This window comes from Struthio camelus, chromosome 3 (genome assembly GCF_040807025.1).
Source record: "Struthio camelus isolate bStrCam1 chromosome 3, bStrCam1.hap1, whole genome shotgun sequence".
In the NCBI taxonomy this organism is placed as follows: Eukaryota; Metazoa; Chordata; class Aves; order Struthioniformes; family Struthionidae; genus Struthio; species Struthio camelus.
In genome coordinates, this window is record NC_090944.1 from 106324382 (window position 1) to 106345780 (window position 21399).

General features: G+C 41.8%; 1 protein-coding gene across 13 annotated transcripts in view; it reads left to right on the forward strand.

Moving 5' to 3' along the window:
- The window catches only part of DAAM2 (dishevelled associated activator of morphogenesis 2), a 233666-nt gene that overhangs the window by 175375 nt on the left and 36892 nt on the right, over positions 1-21399 (forward strand). For 7 of the 13 annotated variants that reach the window (XM_009685220.2, XM_009685218.2, XM_068939559.1 and 4 more), the window contains 9 exons: positions 896-962; positions 1893-2010; positions 3553-3691; positions 5116-5174; positions 5611-5795; positions 6760-7077; positions 14290-14397; positions 17263-17295; positions 20880-20986. In XM_009685220.2, the coding sequence (XP_009683515.1) occupies positions 896-962; positions 1893-2010; positions 3553-3691; positions 5116-5174; positions 5611-5795; positions 6760-7077; positions 14290-14397; positions 17263-17295; positions 20880-20986 (1134 nt within the window). The remainder of the gene's footprint in view (positions 1-895; positions 963-1892; positions 2011-3552; positions 3692-5115; positions 5175-5610; positions 5796-6759; positions 7078-14289; positions 14398-17262; positions 17296-20879; positions 20987-21399) is intronic. The other 6 variants (XM_009685225.2, XM_068939562.1, XM_068939561.1 and 3 more) reach the window with 1 other exon arrangement.

Consider the following 21399-nt stretch of genomic DNA (forward strand, 5'->3'; position numbering starts at 1 on the left):
ACATCTTTGAGAAGGTGTATTAATGCCACAGGGGAAGACTGTGTGCAGTTGTATATATCTACTGGTTGCCACAGTAGATATAGTGGTAGTGGTCGGTAGTGTTACTTTTGATCTAAGCTACTGTAGCCAAGAAGAGAATCTGGCCCATGGGCCATCCCTCTTCCTTCGGCCAGTAGTGAGGAGCATTCAAGAGGAACTTGGGGGTGCTTGTGGGTCTCACAAATCATAATGATAAGAACGATATAGAGGTTTGAGAGGATCCTAGGTGCTTGGATTAGGTAGACTCCATGTCGGATCAAGACAGGGGAATGTGTCACAGCCTTCCCGCAGACCATCTGCTGCGCTCTGGTCTCCATGCAAGGGAAGTCTAGGTGCCGTGGTCGGATATGTCTCTCAGCAGATGCCCCAGATCCCATGGGAGGCACGTGGCTGTGCTCATCAGCAGTCAAATGTAAAGGCAGCTATGAACCCTGTTATTTAGCTAAATGCATCTCCGGTCCACATTGTACAAGAAACATATTGTTAAAGGTCTAACATACCTGGTTAACAAGCATGGCGTGAACTTTTTAGAAATGTATTATGACTGCAGACATTGCATCCCTTTCCTATTTTATATTCATTTTTAGCAGCCATTACCTGAAAACAGTGCCTTAGCATGGGGATTAAAGAGCACTTGTACCTCAGCCAGCCTTTCCTTTCGGCCTGTTGTTGACCCCCATGAGTTGCCTTACATACGTATTCCAACACTTCATGTAAAAAAGGCTTGCCAATTTCCAGATCCTCTAGCTGGAAATGAGGTGTTACTTCTTCTGCAGTGGCAGATTTACTTTAAGTCTGAATTATGCCATGACCATTGGCAGATTTGTTTTTGTTTTGTTTTTTCATTTTCTTTTAGGCACTTAGACTTCTTTGAGATGGTCAGGAATGAAGATGACCTAGAGCTTGCCAAGCGGTTTGACCTGGTAGGTTTTCTCTGGAGTACCTGAACTTGCCAAAGATGAACCATCATCTCTGGATCCTTTGTGCAACTTTCCCTTGTGTTTCCTGAAAGCAATGATTGACTTTGGCTGCTGAGTGCGCTTGGTGCTTTTGTTTTCACTGTTTCTCATTTGGTAAATAGGGGTCTGTGATGTGTGAACGATGAAAACAATGATTACAGGCACAGCTTCTGCCAAGTCTTTGACAAAGACTTATTTCTTTTGCTTGGCTGAAAGTTCAGGAGTGGAGGAGGTTCTCAACACTGCTCTCATGTTCTCAGTGCTGATGATCTGGATGCATTCTAGATTCGGACATCCCCTTTACAGGACTATAGATGAAGTTTGGGCTCTTTTCTTATTCTTTTCCCAATAGATCCCAGGAAACTCTCCTGCGGGTTGTCACCTTAGAGGTTCTGGAGAGGATCAGTACTTTGTAAAATGTGGAGTTTGAAGACGAGCATACAGCAAGGACAATTTCCAAAACCTCTAGTAGGAGGAAAGGACTGTAGAGCCCAGATAAATTGTAGTTTCCTCTTGTCCATGACTGGCTCCTGCCACACACCAATACAGAACATCCAGCCCTTCTCTGCTTACCTTCTACTGTTTATACCATCACTTCTTAGGGCCCAAATGAATTTTTTGCTCCAGAAAGCACTTGGTGGCTTTGCATGCCTCCCACCTTTATATCCCTTTGGAGATCTTCTCCTTATTGGAGTGGGGATGGCAGTGCTCATCTCAGTCCCATGTGCCTTCTCTTTGCTAGACCTTATATATGGACATTGCAAGAAACTCCGCAATGGTCCATTTGCTGGAAGTTTGCCTGTCTCTGTTGATCAGACCTTTCACAGTTAGTGAGGCTTTCACTGTGCCTGGTTTTTGTCTCACTCATTCTTTCACTACCTTCCCTTACTTCAGATCCACATTGATACCAAAAGCGCCTCTCAGATGTTTGAGCTGATCAAGAAGAGATTGAAGCATACAGACGCCTATCCCTATTTGTTATCTATCCTCCAGCACTGCTTGCAGATGCCTTGTGAGTACCTCACTGTTTTTCAGAGCAAGGGGTGGTGAAGAAATGGGGAGCTTTGGAGTATAGGGAAGGGGTGACGGATACCAGGATGCACATTTTCTTTGTCTTCCATTCAGATCTTGACAGTGGCTTAAGAGGCTTGGTATCTGACACTGATCCTATCCAGCTGATTTTGTTGCAATATATAAAGCAGCAGTTTGACCTCTCTGCATTTGCAAATAAAATTAAGTAGCTGGAGGCATTCCAATTCGTCACTGACAGAGCTTTTAATGGCTTTAAATTAGAAGTTTTAAAAAAGAAAGAGCCCTTATGCTCTAGATCAGGGAATTCCCAGAAATAGGCACCATTATGAATGTTAACAAAATGCAATGCAGAATCTTTTTTGAGAAACAGTACAGTAATGAAAGCTGTTCTGTCACTTGGAAATTCCACAAGAAATATTTGGGCTGCTATCTCATGGCAGTGCGTGAGTAGAAGGTGCCCGAATACAAACTGAAAAATAACTTTGCATTTGTTTTCAATAGAGGTGATAGGAATCTGCTTGTTAACTATTAGGTAAAATAATTCAGTTCTGCTTCCAGAGTGTAACAGCCAAACAAAGGCATAACAAGATCACCACAAAACTATCTACCTTAATCCTGTTAGGCATCAGGGGCTGAATTCGGTTACTTTCAGCCACACTTGTGCAGTTGAACTGAGGAACTGAGAAGGGGACATGAAGGAGATAACTGTGGTTTGCTTTTTCAAGAGCTAGTGTGATATGTGATCAGGCACCTGTTAGGTTCAAGTACTGCCATGCACAAATTCTAGTAGTTCTTTGTCCAGTTGATCTCCTTGATACTGTTATTTAAGACAATACTTAAGCTTTGTGCTTTGGATATTGACCTGGAGCATATGGTGGTAGAAGGATTAAATCCTGCTAGGCTAGGACAAAATTGTACTGAAGCAATTTTAAAGAAATTGAAGGTCTAGATTATAAAATTCAAGGAGCTAAAGTGAACTTTACATTGCTCCAGCTCTTCTGTTTGCTATCTGTGCGGTCAGTCCCTTTTGTTCCATTTCTGTCCTTTGTCTCCACACTTTTTTGTTATGTTTGTATGAATTTTCATGCCAGCTGCGTTTCATTGACCCTCAGGTAACTGAGTATGCAGACAGAAAATCTGAGTCTTTTTGCAGTGCCTGGTCAATGTTACCTAGGTACCAAAAATAAACAGCAAATCCCAGAAAATACCAAGTAACAGCCATCGCAATGGAATCACTGCAGTAGCTGGTTTAAAGTGGAAGTTAAAGCTGCTCTGCCAAACGAGTCACACAGCCTGAACGGGCAAATTAGGCACAGATCTGCATATACCTGTTTTGTGCTGTTTTGATATGCTGGGTATTTGTAAATAATGCACAATGCAGAGTTAGGTCCTGTGTTCTATAATTTACTACTTATGGGATTTAAGATGGGAAACAGGAAGGAAGGAATGTCAGTCTGTTGGCAGGTCCGTACACTTTGGCGTGAAAAGGGAAGATCTCATGAGTTGATCTTTTTCCATGCAGATAAGAGGAATGGAGGAAACTTTCAGCAATGGCAGCTATTGGACAGAATACTCCAACAAATTGTTCTTCAGGATGAGCGAGGAGATGATCCAGATATAGCTCCATTGGACAATTTCAATGTCAAAAATATCATTAAAATGTAAGCTGCATTATTGTTTATTTCTGTTATACAGGTATAAAAAAATACAATAAGTATGCAGATAATTAGCAAATAAAATATCGTGACTGAGGCGTTTCCTGTTTTAATTACAACTCCTTGTTGTTTGTTAGTCTTCTAAAAGTTTCGTTCCAAATTACATCTTAACCAGCCTGTATTTTTCAGCAAAATCCGAGCCTTTGCGTTTTACGTTCCATTAGATATTAAGCTGATTGAGGAGCAGGAAAAATACTCCTCATAATATAACCAGGCTTCCTCACATACCTTCTTTCTGTCAAAATATTGATGAAAGATTTCATTGATATTTTCAAAAAATGTGGTCATCTCTACCTAGATCTCATTCCTCACTAATGAACACATACTTTAGAAAGATTTCAAATAGTGGATAGCAGCCTCCATGTAGGGGACACAACCTTTTACCTCTCTATAAAATGTCTGCATGCTATCACCCACAGACTTGGCCAAGGGTTCTACCATTATTTTTTCCTGTAGGATGCATAATCTGAGAAGTCTAGCTACATGAGCTGGCTCTCATCTCAACTCCCCTGTTCTCAGTCCTTTTTTAGCCAAACTTTTGGATTCTGCATCGCATCCATCTGCCTCTGCAGGTAATTCATGGCCCACTACCCTTCTGAGTTATCCACTGAAAAGAGCATTCTCATAGAACATAAACATCATATAAAACCAAATTATCTTGTATTAAAAAACTTATAGTCCCTCCTCCTACAAGCACGAGCCAAAATCAAAGCTGATATCTCATCGTGGAAAAATATATTGATGTTGATCTCTTTCTGTCTTGAAATCAAGATCTTCCTGATCTTCCATTTCCTTTAATAGCTCCTCCTCATTTTGCGTATCTCATCAATCCCCAGCATGCCCTGCATATTTTCTGTCAGTCATAGGAAATAGCTGTGCTGATATGAGATATGAGCATTGCCTGGTAACTGATATATTACCCAATAGATAGCCATCCTCTCACCTTTTAAGAAAGAAAAATAGAACCACTGAAGTAGAAAAAAAGATGGCAATCCAGCATTGTAAGAAGGGTAGGATAATATGTAACCTATAACGGCAATGGTCATTTTAGCTATGACTTCTGTCTTTAAAAATAAGTAGACTTGGCACTTTAAGGTTATTACCTGAGCTTAGGAAAGTGTCTGGATTTTTCCCCATGCATTTCTTTAACCTTTTTTAGGGCTTTGAGCAGAAGACATCACCTTTGTAATATTAGCTGTTGACAACAGTAGGGATCGGGGTCTGGAACCAGACTGACCACTTGTATGATCCTGTATAAACCTGTGTAACTCCGTCAGGCTATCTTTTGTTGATCACTATACATAGTGGCAGCTTGCCCTCTGGGCTGGATAGCTCCGAACAAGTTTAAATGATCTGATTTCATCTTTCAGGCTGGTGAACGAAAATGAAGTCAAGCAGTGGAGGGACCAGGCAGAGAAGTTCCGGAAAGGTGAGTATGCCCACTGTGTTTGGGGAAGCGAGAGAAGAAGATCCTGATTCAGTCACAGAACGGCAGGCTTCAAAGCTGGGCAGAACTCACTGTCCAGTTTTTTCTTGCACAGACTAACCTTGCTTTCTTTCTTCCACTGCATTTTCCTGTGTCTCATGCTGATCAGTTTATGTGGTTCATAGGACGGAGCTTCCCTCAATTCTTACGTGAAGTGACTTCCCAATCCAAGTGAACCTTAGACATCGTTGTCTCGATGTCTTGATCGCTGAAGATCACCGTAAAGACAGTTAGCCTCCATTTTCATTTTCCTACTCTCATGACATGCCTCCAGTTGAACCAACAGATTTATGTCAGTTTTACTGCAGTGTAACTTACATCTCTTTGGGGACTGTTCATGAGATTTGTTTCGTCAACCCCATTTCCCTGTTCCCCGTAGATCATGCCGAGCTGATGAGCAGGCTAGAGAAGAAGGAACGGGAATGTGAGACAAAGACCCAAGAGAAAGATGAAATGATGAAGACACTAAACAAAATGAAGGACAAGTTGCAGAAGGAATCCTTGGAGCTGCGGCAGACCCGGGACCAGATGAACGACCTAGTAGCTCAACTTAATGAGTTCTCGGTATGAGACTAGGACTCTTCCTACCCTTGTTTAAAACCTGCTAACTAGCAAATGATGAACAAAAGCACATAATGAATGAAAATCTTTCTATGGCTTGTACAGAAGAGAGCCTGACCAGACAGCCACAAATACAAATGCTTAGAAACTGCTTAGACTTTTAGTAGAGACCTGAGAGTATAGAATGCTGGAATGGGCTGTCCCATTCCTTCTCCTCAGCCCCCCTCTTTGTGATATATGAGAATTGCTGAGGCACATGTGTCCTCCTCTAGCCATAATTTTTACTGCTAAGTGAGTGTGATAGGTGGCCCTGATTGTTACTGTAGCAGAATAGAAAGAAGTCTTAACAGATATGAGAGTAAATTTTTGTGGAGAAGCAGGACCCATGTCATGTCTCAAGAGGATCTGTACTGCCTTGCAGCTCTGCAGAAGTGACATTTGCAGCTGCTCCCTCCTGCCTAGTGCTGCTTCTATCCTCGTGGTGTGCCTGAGCCTTGACTTGCTAGAACACAGCCCTGAGTAGCAAGAGAGTGCAGAAAGCAGGATTCATTCCCTCCTCCCTTCTCCCACTTTGTGTTAGTGGGGCCTAATCACAGGTATTCAATATTTCAAACCCTAAGGTTCAAAATCCAGGAGTTCAAAAGTTTACAAGATTGAACTTTTCTCTTTTTTTCATACATAAGGAGAAAATAATACATTTTGGCTTCTTTTACTAGCTTTCTGTTTTTCTGAGCCATTTATGGTTCTTTTTTTTCAAGCTCTTCTCCACAACTTCAAGGCCTTGCAACTTTCTCTTAAATGAAAGCTGAGATTCCTTGCTTTATTGCATGGCTTTGCGTGCAGGAGGCTTTAAAGAAAACACCAAATATTTTGAGACATGTAATAAAACCACATCAGCTGGCAACATGGAGTTATTGTACCTTTTAAACTGTTTGCTTTCTTTTTCTATGTGCTTTTTATTTTCCAGCAAGGTGGCAGCATTTCTTTCCCACCCCCACCGCCACCCCCTCCTGGTGGCCCGTTAGCTTTGTCCTCTTCTCTCATGTCAGAGAATTTGCCCCCGCTGCCACCCCCTCTGCCTTTCTCCAGCTGTCCCCCTCCTCCTGCTCCACCACCTCCTCCAGGAGGACCTCCTCCCCCACCAGGAGCACCACCTTTCTACAGTGTGGGGATGTCACCCCCTCCAGCAACCACTTTCAACAGCAGTGGCACCAGCCTGAAGAAGAAATCTATCCCGCAGCCTTCACACCCACTGAAATCCTTCAACTGGGCTAAACTGAGTGAGGTAAGAAGTTGTGGTACTCTCAGCAATTAGTTTACTTGCCAAGTGTAATCCAGTGTTGACTGATGCCATGAAGCGCAAGGTGACAGAAGGCAGCGATTTAGTGGCTTTTAGTGGTCAGTAGGAGTCAGTAACTGTTTTGAGGGAGTTTCCCGAATTCTCTAGCAGTGCAGTGCACCTCCTATGTTGACCAAGGTGCAGGTTAGATTGATCTGCAATAGATCTGAGCGTACTATTGTTTCAGCACAGCTGCAGCGGGACTAAATGCTGGGAGTTTCCCGAATTCTCTAGCAGAGCAGTGCACCTCCTGTGTTGACCAAGGTGCAGGTTAGATTGATCTGCAATAGATCTGAGTGTACTATTGTTTCAGCACAGCTGCAGCGGGACTAAATGCCTGTAAGCCAGAGGTAGACATTGCCATGACAGGTGTGCCAGAGCTACCCTTATTTGTGCCTTAGGGAAAAGGAAGGCTGGAGCCAAAGTGGACAGAACACAGAGAGAAACAGCTCCCAAACCAGTCCCCTCTACCCTGGCAGGAGCAATTTTTGAGGAGAGGATGGTGGCCCGTTTTTCCTCACCATCGATTCATGGCCATAAGGGGAGCTGCCCTTTTGCAAGGTTACTGCTCTGCCTCTTGAGAATAAAACTCCAAATTGGTTATAAAAATGGAGGAGTTAGATTCCTCCTGTTGCATGCAGTTTCTGTTACCTCGGTCACCTCTCCTACCCCTCCACTTCTCTTTCATTTTTTTTTCCTCCCCTTCTCTTTTGGCCTTAATTTTTTTAACGCATTTAGAAAGAAAAAAAGTGTCTATGTTGAGTTTGGATGGCTGCCTAGAAACCCAGGTTCTCTTTTAGACTGAAACTCACCCAGGGCCCAACTCAGGCATTTGGAATGAGTGTCCAGGGACCTCTGGAATGCCACAAGAATTCTCTCTCCCCCTCTCTCCTTTTCTTTAAAATAAAGTGAAGTGAAATATTTGCTGCACCGTCTGTGCTTGTCTGTCAAGACCACGTGGGGGGTGTGGGAGAGAATGTAAGAATGAGGATTTATTTTCCTTTTCAGAACATGGGACTTAGTGCTCTGAAGAAAAGAAATAATAACTAATATATGTATATATGAGAATGTATATGAAAAAGAGCCACAGGTGTTTCTGTTTAGTGTACAGTAACTGTAGGCTTATCCTGCCCTCTGGTTAGGAGTGAAGGCAGCTGTGCTAATAAAATTGAAGGCCTGGGTGGTGAAGGGGGTAAAAATGCTGTTCTGAGGAAGGCAAAATAGTTGGAAAAGGGGCATAAGAGGGAGGGAGGGATTCTCCTTTTGGAGCATTTGTCAGTGACAGTGTTTTAACCTAGTAAGGTCTCTGCAAAACTGCAGAGGTTGTGGTGCAGACACTGCAAAGATGGCTTGCCCTGTTCTTTGGGGTGCACTTTGTTATAGGATTATTTAATTTCTCTGGCTGCTGGAGGAGGCAATGTGTTTTGGCCGTCTTCATCAGTGTTCCAGATTCCCCACTTCATTCCTGGGCACATTCTCTCTGTTTACATGGGTTTGAATTCTCGAATACAGAGTCATGGGTGGGTTGAATGGGCTTATCGTACATTTTGTTTACATTGCAGCATTCTGCAGTGTTTATCCTGAAGCAGTCAAAGTAGCCATACATGAATTAATAAAAACTCACAATGAGCATACCAGCTGGGAAGGCGTGTGTGTGTGTGTGTGTGTGTGTGTGTGGAGGAGTCATCACACCTTTAGTTTTCAAGCATGGCACCCTGACGCCCGGAATTATGGTTTAGTATTATTGCGTTGTTTTGGCAGTGCTTAGCTTCCAGTTTACATGGATACAAGTTTTTCCCTCAAAAATATTGTTGATTTAAAAAAAATGTATTTGACACCATGTATGTGGGGGTTTATTATTATTATTTTTGAGGACTGCAGCAGTTAGCAGAGAGTTCAAGGGCATGTCTGCACCATGCAGCGTAGTGAGGTGTAGTGATCCAGCTCAGGGCTGCAACCAGGTCAGATAGCCCCTTTTATTCATCTCTTAGGTATCTCTGCATACTGTTTGGCCCATCCTTCTCAAAGCAGTTAGTGCTATGTCTCTGTTCTAAGCTTTATTAAATAAGTGTAAAGATGATGCAAAGACTGAGCTAGCCCAAATGAATGTGAACCCTTTTCTGTCCATGCAGCCAGCTCCAGTGGAGTCAGAAAATGTTAAGAGCACCTGCAGAAGTGTGGATGGGATTTGGCGAAAGGAATTTGCTTGTGATATATTTTCTCAAAAGATGAATTAAGGCTGTTCTGCAGGACAATTCATATGACACCTTTTTTCCCAGTATTGGTATTGTCTTTGGAAATAAAGGATTGATCTATTGGGTGTTATGAGAATGATCAAATATATTCTAACTCTTAGCAGCTGACAATAACAGATTGGCTACAGTTCCCATGGGCGCCACCGAGAAAGAGAACTCAGAAAGGGCTTGACTAAAAAGTATTCATGCTTCTAACAAGGAAACAACCAACAACCAGCTGATTTCCTCAGGGAATTACAGACTTTGCATTAGCTTTGATCTGAGCTGATGATGAGCGGCAAAGCCATTTAGATGCATAAACTGACTGAGTTCTGGCTAATCCCTTTCACACCACAGATCCATTCATAGGGCACTGCAGCATTGTCTGTGAATTCCATTCATACAGTACTATAGTAGTGCTGGTGCCAAGGATCTCTGTTTTTTAAGGAAGAGACATTGCAATGTAACCACTGTAATGTCCTGGAAAGATTCCTTTCTTTGTTTCTAGACAGAAAGTGGAGTTGCTCTCCCACCCTAGATTTACACAACACCCAAGGTGAAACAGGGACCAGATATTTATGGTTAGTCCAAATGATGGTTTCCATGCTCTGGAAGTATGGATCTGTGTAATTAGCTCTTTAATAAATATAAATATATTCATTTGAAGTTATCAGAGTAAATCAAGACAATCTTAAACTGTGTTTTTTTATTATTTCATGGCTGGAGGAGATAGATCCCACTAAGAGTCAGGCAGATACTGAGTCCAGTAGATGATCTAAAAGGGACTTGCTTTAGCCAGCCCTAAATAGACCTGTGTGAGGTAGTCTCAGAAGAAACGTTAGGAACCCCTATAGGGTTCCTATACTCTATAGGAATAAAAAAGAGAGAGGCATATGAACAGAAAATGTTCATTTTGAGACTACATTTTTTCAGTTGAATGTTGATGTTGGTGAGGATTCTGATTTCCTTTAGAAAATGATACAGAGAATTCTGGAACTTTCTTCCTAAAAGTAGCCTGAGGATCACTGCAGACAATGATGCAGGGCTGCCGCCAGAGATTTAAAATTAATGGGAAGATTTCTACAAAGTCTCAGTGTGAAGCTACTCATAATGCCCTTGATGGTGCCTAATTCTACAGTGAGAAAAAACAGCTATCTCAGTTAACAAACATGCCAGAAATGCAATTTTTGCTCACAGTGAAGTTGTTTTAAACTAGGAAAATGGATCCGATATCAAGAGAGAAGTTTGAGAAATCCACTTTGCTCATGTATCTTTTTCAGATTGATAATGGAATGAAAGATAAATCAAATTTTTTTCTATTTCACTTTTTGGTGCCTAATGTTTTAAAAATATTTGGGAATAGCCTACACCAGTCTTCACAGAACACTAGTAGTTTCTCAGATTTCTCTGGACTTGCAGGACAGATGAAAGGGCTTCCCAAAGTACTGTCATTTTTTCACTCATGCTGTGAGGTTATTAAGGCATGATGGAGTTTGGTGACTTGAAGAGTATCCCTATTTATCTTACATTGCAAATTAATCACCTGGTAGATGTAGCAGAGGACAAATTGCTATGATTTCTAGCTCCTTGAAGCACTGCCATTCCCTAATTTTGATAGGCCTCTCAGCAAACTGGTCTTTCGTTACAAAGGTGAAATGCTGCAGTGAGCAAAATGTTACATGCAATATATCAAAAACTGAGCTTGACGGAGCAAAAGCCTTATAAACACTTAATTTGGCTAAAGATGTGTTTCCTCAACCAGTATATTGCTACCATCTTGCTAGAGAACTCTGGGAAATGTAGTTCATGTGTTTTGTTTCTCAAAAGAGGCCGAGACACTGCACAGCAGAAAAACCACAGAACTTGGCAGACTTGTAGTATAAATAAATAAATAAATAAATAAAGGGGAGGGGGGGGGGTGAAACGCATGCTACAGATAAAGTGACCTCCTTTTATTTAAGGAGGAAGAAAAAAGGAAAGAAGTAAAGAATTTACTTTATTTTTAAATTGTTAGTTAGGGACCATAAATATTTTTTATAGTGCTGAGGGAATCATTTATCATAGCAACCACATTATGCAAGTCTGTTTCTCTTAAAATGCTTGGTCTCTCTGGCTGATGACAAGGAACTATCAGCCAGTTAATCCATAACTGAGTAGCAAGAGCTCAGTGTAGGAAATTATCTGGCAGTAACATGAAAGTTTTCAAGGGCAGAGCTTAGGGTAGTAATAGAAAGGATGGCCCCTTTGCAAGTGTTCTGTGCAACAAAAGTTGCTTGTACTTGTCCTTGCCTTGGTTTTTCTGTGACTGGATTACCTGCTTTGGTTTTTCAGCACTAAAATTGGGCAGCTTGGGTCAAAGTTCTCTTTGCACCACTGCAGTGAGTGCTAGTTTGGAATCTGTCTTCTTGCTTCGTATAACGTTCAAACCAGCTTATACAGGACCAGGTTCAACCTGGGTCTTAAAGTGAATCCAGTTGAAGAGAATCGCTTTAACTTCTTTGGGTTGTTTTTCTGGGAAGATACTGAGCACTGGAACAGGTTGCCCAGAGAGGTAGTGGAGTCTCCTTCGCTGGAGATATTCAAAACCTGTCTGGACACAATCCTGTGCAGAGTGCTCTAGAGGACCGTGCTTGAGCAGGGGGATTGGACTAGATGATTTCCAGAGGTCACTTCCAACCTTGGCCATTCTGTGAGGAGAACTACTTTTTGTGCTCCTTTTGCAAGTCTCAGAATTGTCTCTTCTGGTACCTCTGCCACCGAATGAGATGAGCCTGTTTGGTAGCACATTCTCACTGTTCTTAACATTCATGGGGAAATTTTGCTGACATGAGAAATTTACAGCCCAACAGGTAGATCAGCAAGGTTCATATGAGTAGCTGTCACTTGAGTCACATCTAGCCTTTTTACAAACACAGCATATAGCTTCCGTGCACCCTCAGGGCTTCGTCTCGGTAATGACACCAATGACTGTTCCTGAAGTCATGTCCACTGGCTTCCCCCTAAGTATATTCTTCATCCCAATGTTTGGTGGGACAATTTGAAACAGTGAGGAGCTCTGAGAAACACTCTGAAGTTTGAATACAACCCTCAGGATATATAACTTGAGGTTTATAAAGCCAGCCTGGAAATTGAATGAGAATGAACACATTGCCTGGATGGTTCTGGCTGAGATTGGCAGTAGAATCCAGGGACAGGATAAAATGAAAATTAACTTTCCTATTCCTCCTATTCCTTTGGTTGAAGTGAGCCTCCCAAACTCATTTGTTGTGTTATAGTCACAAGGTCATGATATTTTGTTATTATGGAAAGCGGGGCCACACTGATTGCAAGGAATTTTATAATTATACTGGTGAGCCTGTTTGGGGATGGGTGCTCCTCCCATTCAGTGTATGCTGTCACTGTAAACAGCACTGCAGCAATTTCAGTCAGGCACCCCTTCCTCCATGTCCTTGGGCACTCAAAGGCTGCCTCTGGAGGGAGGGTGTTGGTTTTCTGCCACAGTGTCTGCCCTGCCAGGAATTTCCTCCAGAACACTTCACACCTTTATTTCCCCCTCATTTCATCCTCCCATCAGGTGTTTTTCCTTGCTCCTTGAGCCTTGCGGCTTAGCACATTTCTCTGATTCCTTTGAAGGCTGTGTATGGGAAGTAGAGCCTGTTCCTAATTAGTCCCCATAATGAAGTGTTAACACACTTTGCTTCGTAGGTGCAAGTCAGGTGCTTCAGAGCCAGAGCCCGTTTGAGGGTTTCTTTGCCATCTCTTGCTGTTCCTGGCTTTCTCTGTGTCTGTGCTCTGCTGGCTATTGATCTCCTCGGTTTGCTCAGGTCTTTTTACATTTCCTTCTGTCCATTCCTTTTCCTTTTAGTCAACACCTTTATTATTGTTCTTGTTAATAAAGTACACTAAATGTACTTCATTAATTAAATGTACTGGAAGATAGTGATGTCAGCTCTGAAGAGCAACTTTTCCACTTCTGAATGGGTAGATTGCCCAAAGCTTGCCCCATGCCACATGCACCTTTACAGTCAGTGGGAAGAAGATAATTCTGTCATTATGTCCTCTTTGCTGGCAAGGACAGTTGTGTTGAGAGAGAGCCCAAATCCTTCTCCTAGTTGAGGATGACTGCTGATTAGCTAATGTATGCACTACGAGAATATAATTGGTCCAGGGTTGGTAGAGAACAAGGTTGAAGGATAGGTCTATCTGCCAAGTGCAGTGTTTCTTCCCTCCATGCTAGTTATCTGCCAGATAGCTAGGATTCCCTGGCATTCACGTACTGTATCACATAGGTTGTGAATTTTTGCTGTTAGTGTTGCTGATGGTCTTTCAGAGATCTGGATATATTTTGTATGTGTTTGAGTTGACAAAGGACTGACGTGGACAGTGGAGATCACATAATAGGAAACAATTGGACTTCAAAGAATCAGAGCCTTGGAAATTAAAAAAAAAATCTTAAACTGCTTTCATAGGCAGGCAGAATAGAAACAACATACCCTTTGTGTTTATACCAGAACCTGGCAAAATTTGCAGGTGGTGAGACTTGTGTCTGGGGTTTGTCATGCATCAATGCCCTTCCTAAGCTTTTTCCTCATGGTGGTAACACTTCTTTCAGCATGACCACAGTCATTGTGTTAGACAGATGGCCACTCTTGAATGGAAAAGTACTGTGGGATAATAGTTATTGAGATGAGGCTTGCTGTGATGAAAGATACAAAGTACTCAGTATGTTTAAAAAAAAAAAGAAAGACCCTATTTTTTCTCCTTTGACCTTAGAAATAAAATGTAGTTTCTGAAATGACATCAGCAATGTATAGGAATGTGTCAAGTGGGTAGCAGAATGTGATCTGTCCACATGGGTTTGGATATGCTTAGCTAGAAGCTTTTGCTAAGCTGCGTCTCATTAAAATATGACGTTTTCTTTCAGGAGAGGATCCATGGCACAATCTGGAATGAGATTGATGATTTAAAGGCATTCAAGGTGTTGGATCTAGAAGACTTTGAAAAGATGTTCTCAGCATATCAGAGACACCAGGTAGGGGTGTACTCTTTTCCATACCTTGTTTTCCTTGAATATCTGGAGGAGGATGGTACACATTGCAGTGACCTGGGCCCTTGCCACCCACAGTCAGGCTGCGTCGTTTGCTGCTCTACCGCTGTTCAAAAAATCACAAGACTGAAAGAGGTGGGGAGGACTTACTGGGCAGAGTGTAACCTTCTGTTGTCAACATACTTAAAACTAATGGGCAGCTCTCAGAGGTAACAACACCCAACAGGTAACGCTCAGTTTGACCTCGGCAGCCACTGGCTTCCAAAAGCTCTTAAACTTTATGTTCATGCTTGATATCTGTCTTTCTATTTCTCCCGTTCAACCAAGGACAGTGTCTGTAGTTGCCTGAGTATCAAGCAAGGTGACTGAAGCAACTGTCTTTTGCTTTATCTCTTTTTTTCTGAAACAGCTTCTTGACCCAACTGGCTAAGTGACAGAAACTGTCTGAATTGCAGAGTGTAACACAAACAACATGCTTTAAAAGCAGCCATTTGTTAGAATGTCTTTTTCTCCTCCTCTTGTTCTTGGAAAGCAAGTCATCTTCGATCTGTCTGTCTCCACTGAATGAAATTTTGCAGGAGAGGACTGTACTTACACTCCCTGAACTCCCCCAGCTTTCCTTTGCTGTTGGAATGTGTTTGGAGAAATTCAATCTTTCCTACTCTGCAGAATCAGATTATTGCTGTGGTGTTTTAGGTAAAGACTCGGATATGATTGCCATAAACAGCTTTTATGATCAAACCTTATAATGGTGAGGATTACTTCATTGTTATTATGATCAACTTTCTCAGTAACTTAGAATTAATATATGAAACCCTTGTCTTTGGACTTTTCCATCCACTCCCTTCTTTCTCTCTCTCTCTTTCTCTGTCATTTTTTCCATCTAATGATTAATTTAATAAACGTAATGAACAGCTCCTCTGGTTTACTACCTCAGAGCTATCTGGATGAACATCTCAACTTGAACAATGTGCTGTTACCCACTGCTTGATTGGATTTTGCTTCTCATTCTGCTCTTGCAAACAGCTGTTGCTGTTTCAGTGCGTCCCTCCCTTTCCCTTCCTGTTGAATCCTATTCACTGAAACAAGAGCTTAGTTCATAGTGAGGAAGCAAGGCATATGAACATTCACTGCTGTACAAGATTGGATTTAGGCATTGTACCACCAGCATAGATGTAGCAGTGAGCTCTCAGTTAGTAGGCTCTGTCATCTGCACACAAGATCAGCCTTAACAGCATCAAGGTGCCATTCCACTGCAGTGTTTTTGTGTCAACCCATAGCATTTTGGGTGCAAACATTGTAGCTTCCACACTAGAAATGACCTTCCAAAGCTTTATCTCCTTTTGGCCCCAAGATCCAAAGCCAAAGCTATTCTGATCTGCCAGCTCTCAGTTAGAAACATAATATTTATGGCTGCATTACCGACCACTGAAAAGCAGTGTGGCCTATTCAACTGTAAACTAACCTAACCCTAACCTCTTCCTACTGGAATGGAGCCATCACTTCAGAGTGACCTCCGTGGGTCTCAGAACAGTCCTTTTACATCCTTATTAAAAATACTTTATGACAGTGGCTCCAGACACTAGATTATCACTTATGTAAGTGACACTTTTTTTTTTTTAAATACTTAGGTGTATTGATGCTATTCCAGCTTTCGTTTTGCTCTTACACGTTTTCCTCAGATGTTCCATTGCTATTACTTTAAGTGATACTTCCTTTTTCATGCATACTCACCCCAATGCAAGCTGGATTCCAATCAGAAAATCTTCATCAATTTTCACTTTTTCTTAAAGGCCAGGAAACTGAAATTACTTTTGAATCAAAATCCTATGAGGACTTTTCCAGTTGATTCACACTTAGTCTTTTCTTCTCTTTTATTTTCTTGAAATACTCCACTCTGGCCAAATATGTGTTTACCCTGGGTTTTTTGACTTTTAAACTTCATCCAAATGTCTGTAAAGAAAAATGTCAAAGAAAAGACCTGCTCTTTTGCATCTGAAATGTAGAAAGAGTGCAGATGAAGAGATTTCTTTCTTTGCTGCTACTAACATGTTATTTGTGTTTTTTCCAGTTTCATTTATATTAAACAGCTTCTTTTCTTTCTTCTTTTTTTTAATGACAAAGGGTCTGTTCTCCTCTCTCAAGCCCTGTATATCTTCTGTTTGTGGCTATGAGGGAAAGCAGAATTGTCCAGCATACAGAATGCTGAACTGGAAGTTCTTAACACTTGTCTTTTGACTTTGCTACAATCTGACAGTGTATTATTGACCTTTTGATTCAGTATATCTGATGTTTTCCTGTAGCATGAAGTATGTTATAAAAGAGTTGGTGTCTGTCACCTATTCATGCTGTGAGGCTTGTTTAGTGGTTAGTGAGTGCTTTTGAGATACTTGGCTAAAAGTTGTTTATCAGTATAATGCGCTATTGAAACAGATTGTTAGTATTAATGGTAAACTGTGCCCATGCATCAGGAGAGGAGAACTGACCCTCAATTTTTAACCTTGACAATTCTTTCAATAAGGCTCTAGACTAGATTTGTAAAGGTATTTTAAGCATCATCCTAGTTTCAAGACTGAGGAGACGTATGATTTGGAGACTGACTTGTCCTCATTTCAGAAAGAAAGAGATCAAGAACTCTAATTTCCCAACACCTACTGGCTTAAAATATGCAAAGAAATGCTGAAATACCTTTAAACCATCTGGTCCAGTACGTCCTGCTAAGCATTTTATTCTCTTAGACTATAGTGTATGTCTAAATTCAGCTGCCTTGTTGGACTTGGTATCTTTTTTCTCTGTGACTGATTTTTGGCATGTTTCCTTCTTTGTTATTTGCGGCTGCTGCCTGCATAGGACCTGCTAACTAACCCCTCCTCCTGCAAGCAGGTGAGTATCATTGTCTGCCTCCTGATCTTCCTACCGTATGTGGAAAGTGAATCACTGCACCATGCCATTACAGGGCCATGGGCTCATCTCATGCCAGTCTTTCATATGCCCCTGCATCTGTGCTTTCTGGGTGGGGAAGGTGGTAAAAAATGATTCCTTTAGTTGTATTAGCTTTGTGATAGGAAGGAGCAGTTCCTGTTCTTTCACTTAGCTGTTTGTCTCGCTCTAGTTTCTGCTGGTTCCTCTGTAGTCCCCTTTTGATGATCCTGAGCAAAAAGACTAGGAACAGAGTAGAATGTGGATGTGAGCTCTTTCTTAACTATAGTAATGATTTCTCTAGTTGAGAACAAATGGGGCTGTAAGGCAGCCTTCATTCCCACTGTTCCCATCTGCGGTACCTCTGCTTTGCACAGGACTGAAGTCTCCAGATATGTTCACTAGCCACAAACCTCCTGATAAAGAAAAATTTTTTTCCTGTAGAGGGTTGGGAAGAAGGGTTTTTGTCAGCTAAGAAGTAGAAGGATTAGACTGGAGGGAAGTCTACTTCATTTAGGACTGCCAAAACCCTGAGAAAGTTCAGTGAAAGCGTGAGGTCATCTTTAAATGAAGTAGACATATCAGACTGCCTACAAGTCTTCAAACTGGCTGCCTCTCACTTTATTCATCATGGGAGATACTTTTGGGAAAAGCAAGGCTCTTGAAAGGGTGTTGTTCAGGTGTCGGCACAAGTGTTTCTGGTGAATTTGGAAGATAGTAGTCCTCACCGTGACCACTTAGGGAACTGCGGTTGGAAGGTCTGATCAGAACCTCTGTCAGTGGGGAAAGCTAATACGTAGCTCTGGGCCGTTTACTGGTTTTCATCATGACAGGGCACAGCATAAAACAAGTCTGTGTAGTAGAAATACTTCCTTAAAGTATTGATAATTACTGGAACCTAGTGTGCTACAGTGGTACCAGATTATATGTTCTGCAGTTCACCAAACCCAAACTATGTCCAAACTGTGTTTGAAACAGAGCTGCAATATAAGGAACATGTTCTGCATCTTTAATCATTCCAACAGAGAATATTTTTTGCTGATTTTTTTGAATTTGTAATTAATATCTCATTTCTGTAATGCTCTTTGAAGAACAAAAGAAAATGTTGTCTCACAGGAAAACTTGATAAAAATTATGGGATAAGACTTAGGGACTTTGTCTGCTAGGTTGAAAACAGCTCCAGCCATTCTTTATTTGTGTACTTGGCCTAGATGACAAAAACTGATCACTACTGCCCCCTCACTCCTTTTCTTCTGTCTCTAAGAAAATGCAGATAGTCCATATGCAATCTGTTTTCCTTCAACTGAACTTGCAATCTGGCTTTGGTAAAACCTGAGGCCTCATCTGCTTTTGCTTACACACAACCCAAAGTATCTATAAATATCTCTCTCCTCAATGTGAGTAGAAGAGAATATATTTTTAGATTGGGCTGGCCCAGTTATGACCAAGGAGTGGGCTGTGTCTAAATAGTTCAGGTATTCATCTGTATTGAAGTTTGAGGGTTGAGACTGCAGTATGGCTTTGGGGGAGGCCATCTGAACACACACACAGAGCACGGCCAACCCCTGAAACAATTTGTTTTTTTTCTTGGGATGGGTAATGCTTACCAGGTGTGCTTGTCTGCAAGTGTTAGCTAGTGAGGTACAGTAAAGCTTCTAACCCAGGAGCTAAGCACAGACCAGCCAAAAGCTTTTTGCCTCTCATTGCTCAACAGCTGTCTATCTTCCTGTTCCTTTTCCCTCCTCCCCACAAAGTAAGGAAACTCAGAAAAACTTTGACATCTCTACATGTCAGATAAAATATGTCCTGGGGGTGCACTGCTCTCCATTTTTGTCAGTTACTATCTCTGAACTCATAAACTTGCCAAAAACCCCATTTTTCCTGTCATGACCCTCCACCTTGGAAGCACTATTTCATATATCCAGTAGTGTTGCAATCTTTTTCTACTAGGCTAGACACTTTGGGTACATCCAGCGTTACCGTAGTGTGTGTGCGTGTGTCTTCAGCTGGTGCACTGTACTTGTTTATAAAAGATTCTTAATGTTGGTGGCGGATCACTGCAGCACACGTTTGTGCACAGCTGTATAACTCCAATAAATTGTATATCCAGGGACAATATAGGCTCATTGTAGCTGAATGTACCAAGACATTAAATGAGAAGTAACAGTGTGAATCTCCCTGTGATTTACATTTAGTTGTCAGATATATGGGTGTCAAAATCTCTTGAAGTGGATGAATCAGGAGAGTAGTAAACCTTTCAAAAACCTTTTATTAGCAATTAGTAACTTAAATCAGAAGCTGATATAAATAAGCCCTGAGCTGCAGAACCTTAGGTTCTGAGGGTGAATTCTGGGAAGCACCACTATGTGCTTGCTATAGTGTTACGCTGTTCTCATTGGCTGCTCTTACAGCCAGGTTACTGGGGTAGATGGACCTTTTGGTCTGACCCAGTATGCTTGCTCTTAGGCTCCAAGAAAGAAGTTGCATTGTTAATTTAATGGATGCATTCAAAGCTAGATTTTACTGATTCTGCCAAAATCTCTAGACATGACAACTTGGATATCATGGAAAGGCATTCTGCAGTGGTTCCAGCAGCAGCTAGCTGGGAAAAAAACTGTCCTGTTACTAACAAAGAAGAGGGAACTGGAAATTAGAGATCTGTTATGCAAGATTATCACCTTGTGTCATCATCTCCGCTTCCCTTTAAGGAAAGGTTAAAAGACACTCGAAGTACAGAAAGCCAGTCTCTGGAAGTGCAGCAAGATCTGTGACTCTGGTGTATAGGCAGGACAAGGAGACACAGATTCCTGGATGGTCAGACTGGATCCACAGTTAGTTTCTCTCCATGTGCTGTGACAATTTCTTCCTTCCAGAGTTTTTCCAGCTGATGAGTTTGGCAGTGGTGACTTACAGACCCCTTTGAAAAAGAGTTACTTCTCCTTGATTAATGGTAATAATTTGCCTTTAAAGTGGAGGCTAATCCAGATGTAGATGTTGACCCATTTAGTAAGCTACATGTGGTAAAATGAATTGGCCATCTTGCCCTACCATTTATGTCTTTCATATAACATGGATTGGACTGCTCCGTGCTCCAGTGACAGCCTTAAGTGATGATGGAAGGATTTTTCCTGACTGGGCTGCAACCTTTCAAGAATGTTGTGTGACCTCCGCAGGAGGCATCTGCTGAGGGATGTCCTGTAACATCAGTGGGGTCTACCCTAATGTGCCCACAGTTTTCCTGTCATGCCAGTTTTAGACCCATATACCTGTTAATGAAGTGAGTTCAATAGATCAGAATCAGGGCCAGTATTTGCAAATCAAGATGATCTTACAGGTGGTAATGAATGACTTCTGTTTGTTTAGTAATACAGGATCTGCTGCTGTGTTTTCTGCCTTCCCTGTCTCCTTTTCTTGCCATGTGGGTGGATTTTCCCATCGAGTAGGGATGGTTTTTTTGTCCGTTACACTCAGTATGTCGATGTTGGGTGAGCAGATAAGGAAAAACATGATACTGATTGTTTTCCCCTCCCCTTTTGAATTATATGCAGAAAGAGATGGGTTCAACAGAAGACCTTTACCTCTCCACACGAAAGGTGAAAGAGCTCTCTGTGATTGATGGCCGGAGGGCCCAGAATTGTGTCATTCTCCTTTCCAAGTAAGTGTGCGAAGCCTTAGCTCACAGCGTATGCTGTGGTTAATGTAGAGGCAAGACTTAAACAAATGAACGTGTTCATTTTTTCACCTAGATCTGCTGGCTAATACCTGTGCAGAGATTCAGAGATACCTCTCTTGCGGTGTCATAAAAGCTCCTACCTCTGTAAAGCGTTAGCTCAGTCAGTACACACACACACACAGGTATTTTGTACATTGAACAGATAGACATAAAAAACAGGAAGTATCTAAAGACCCTGATGATCAAAAACCTGTCAGTACTCCTAGGCAGTTGAAAGCAGCTAGTTGGCAGTGCTGCCACTTCCCTCTAAGTGTTGTGTTCCCCCATGCTCTCTGTATGTCATTTGGCTGTGTTCTGTCTGTTTTGCTAAATGTTCCTCTGAGCATCTCCTTGGA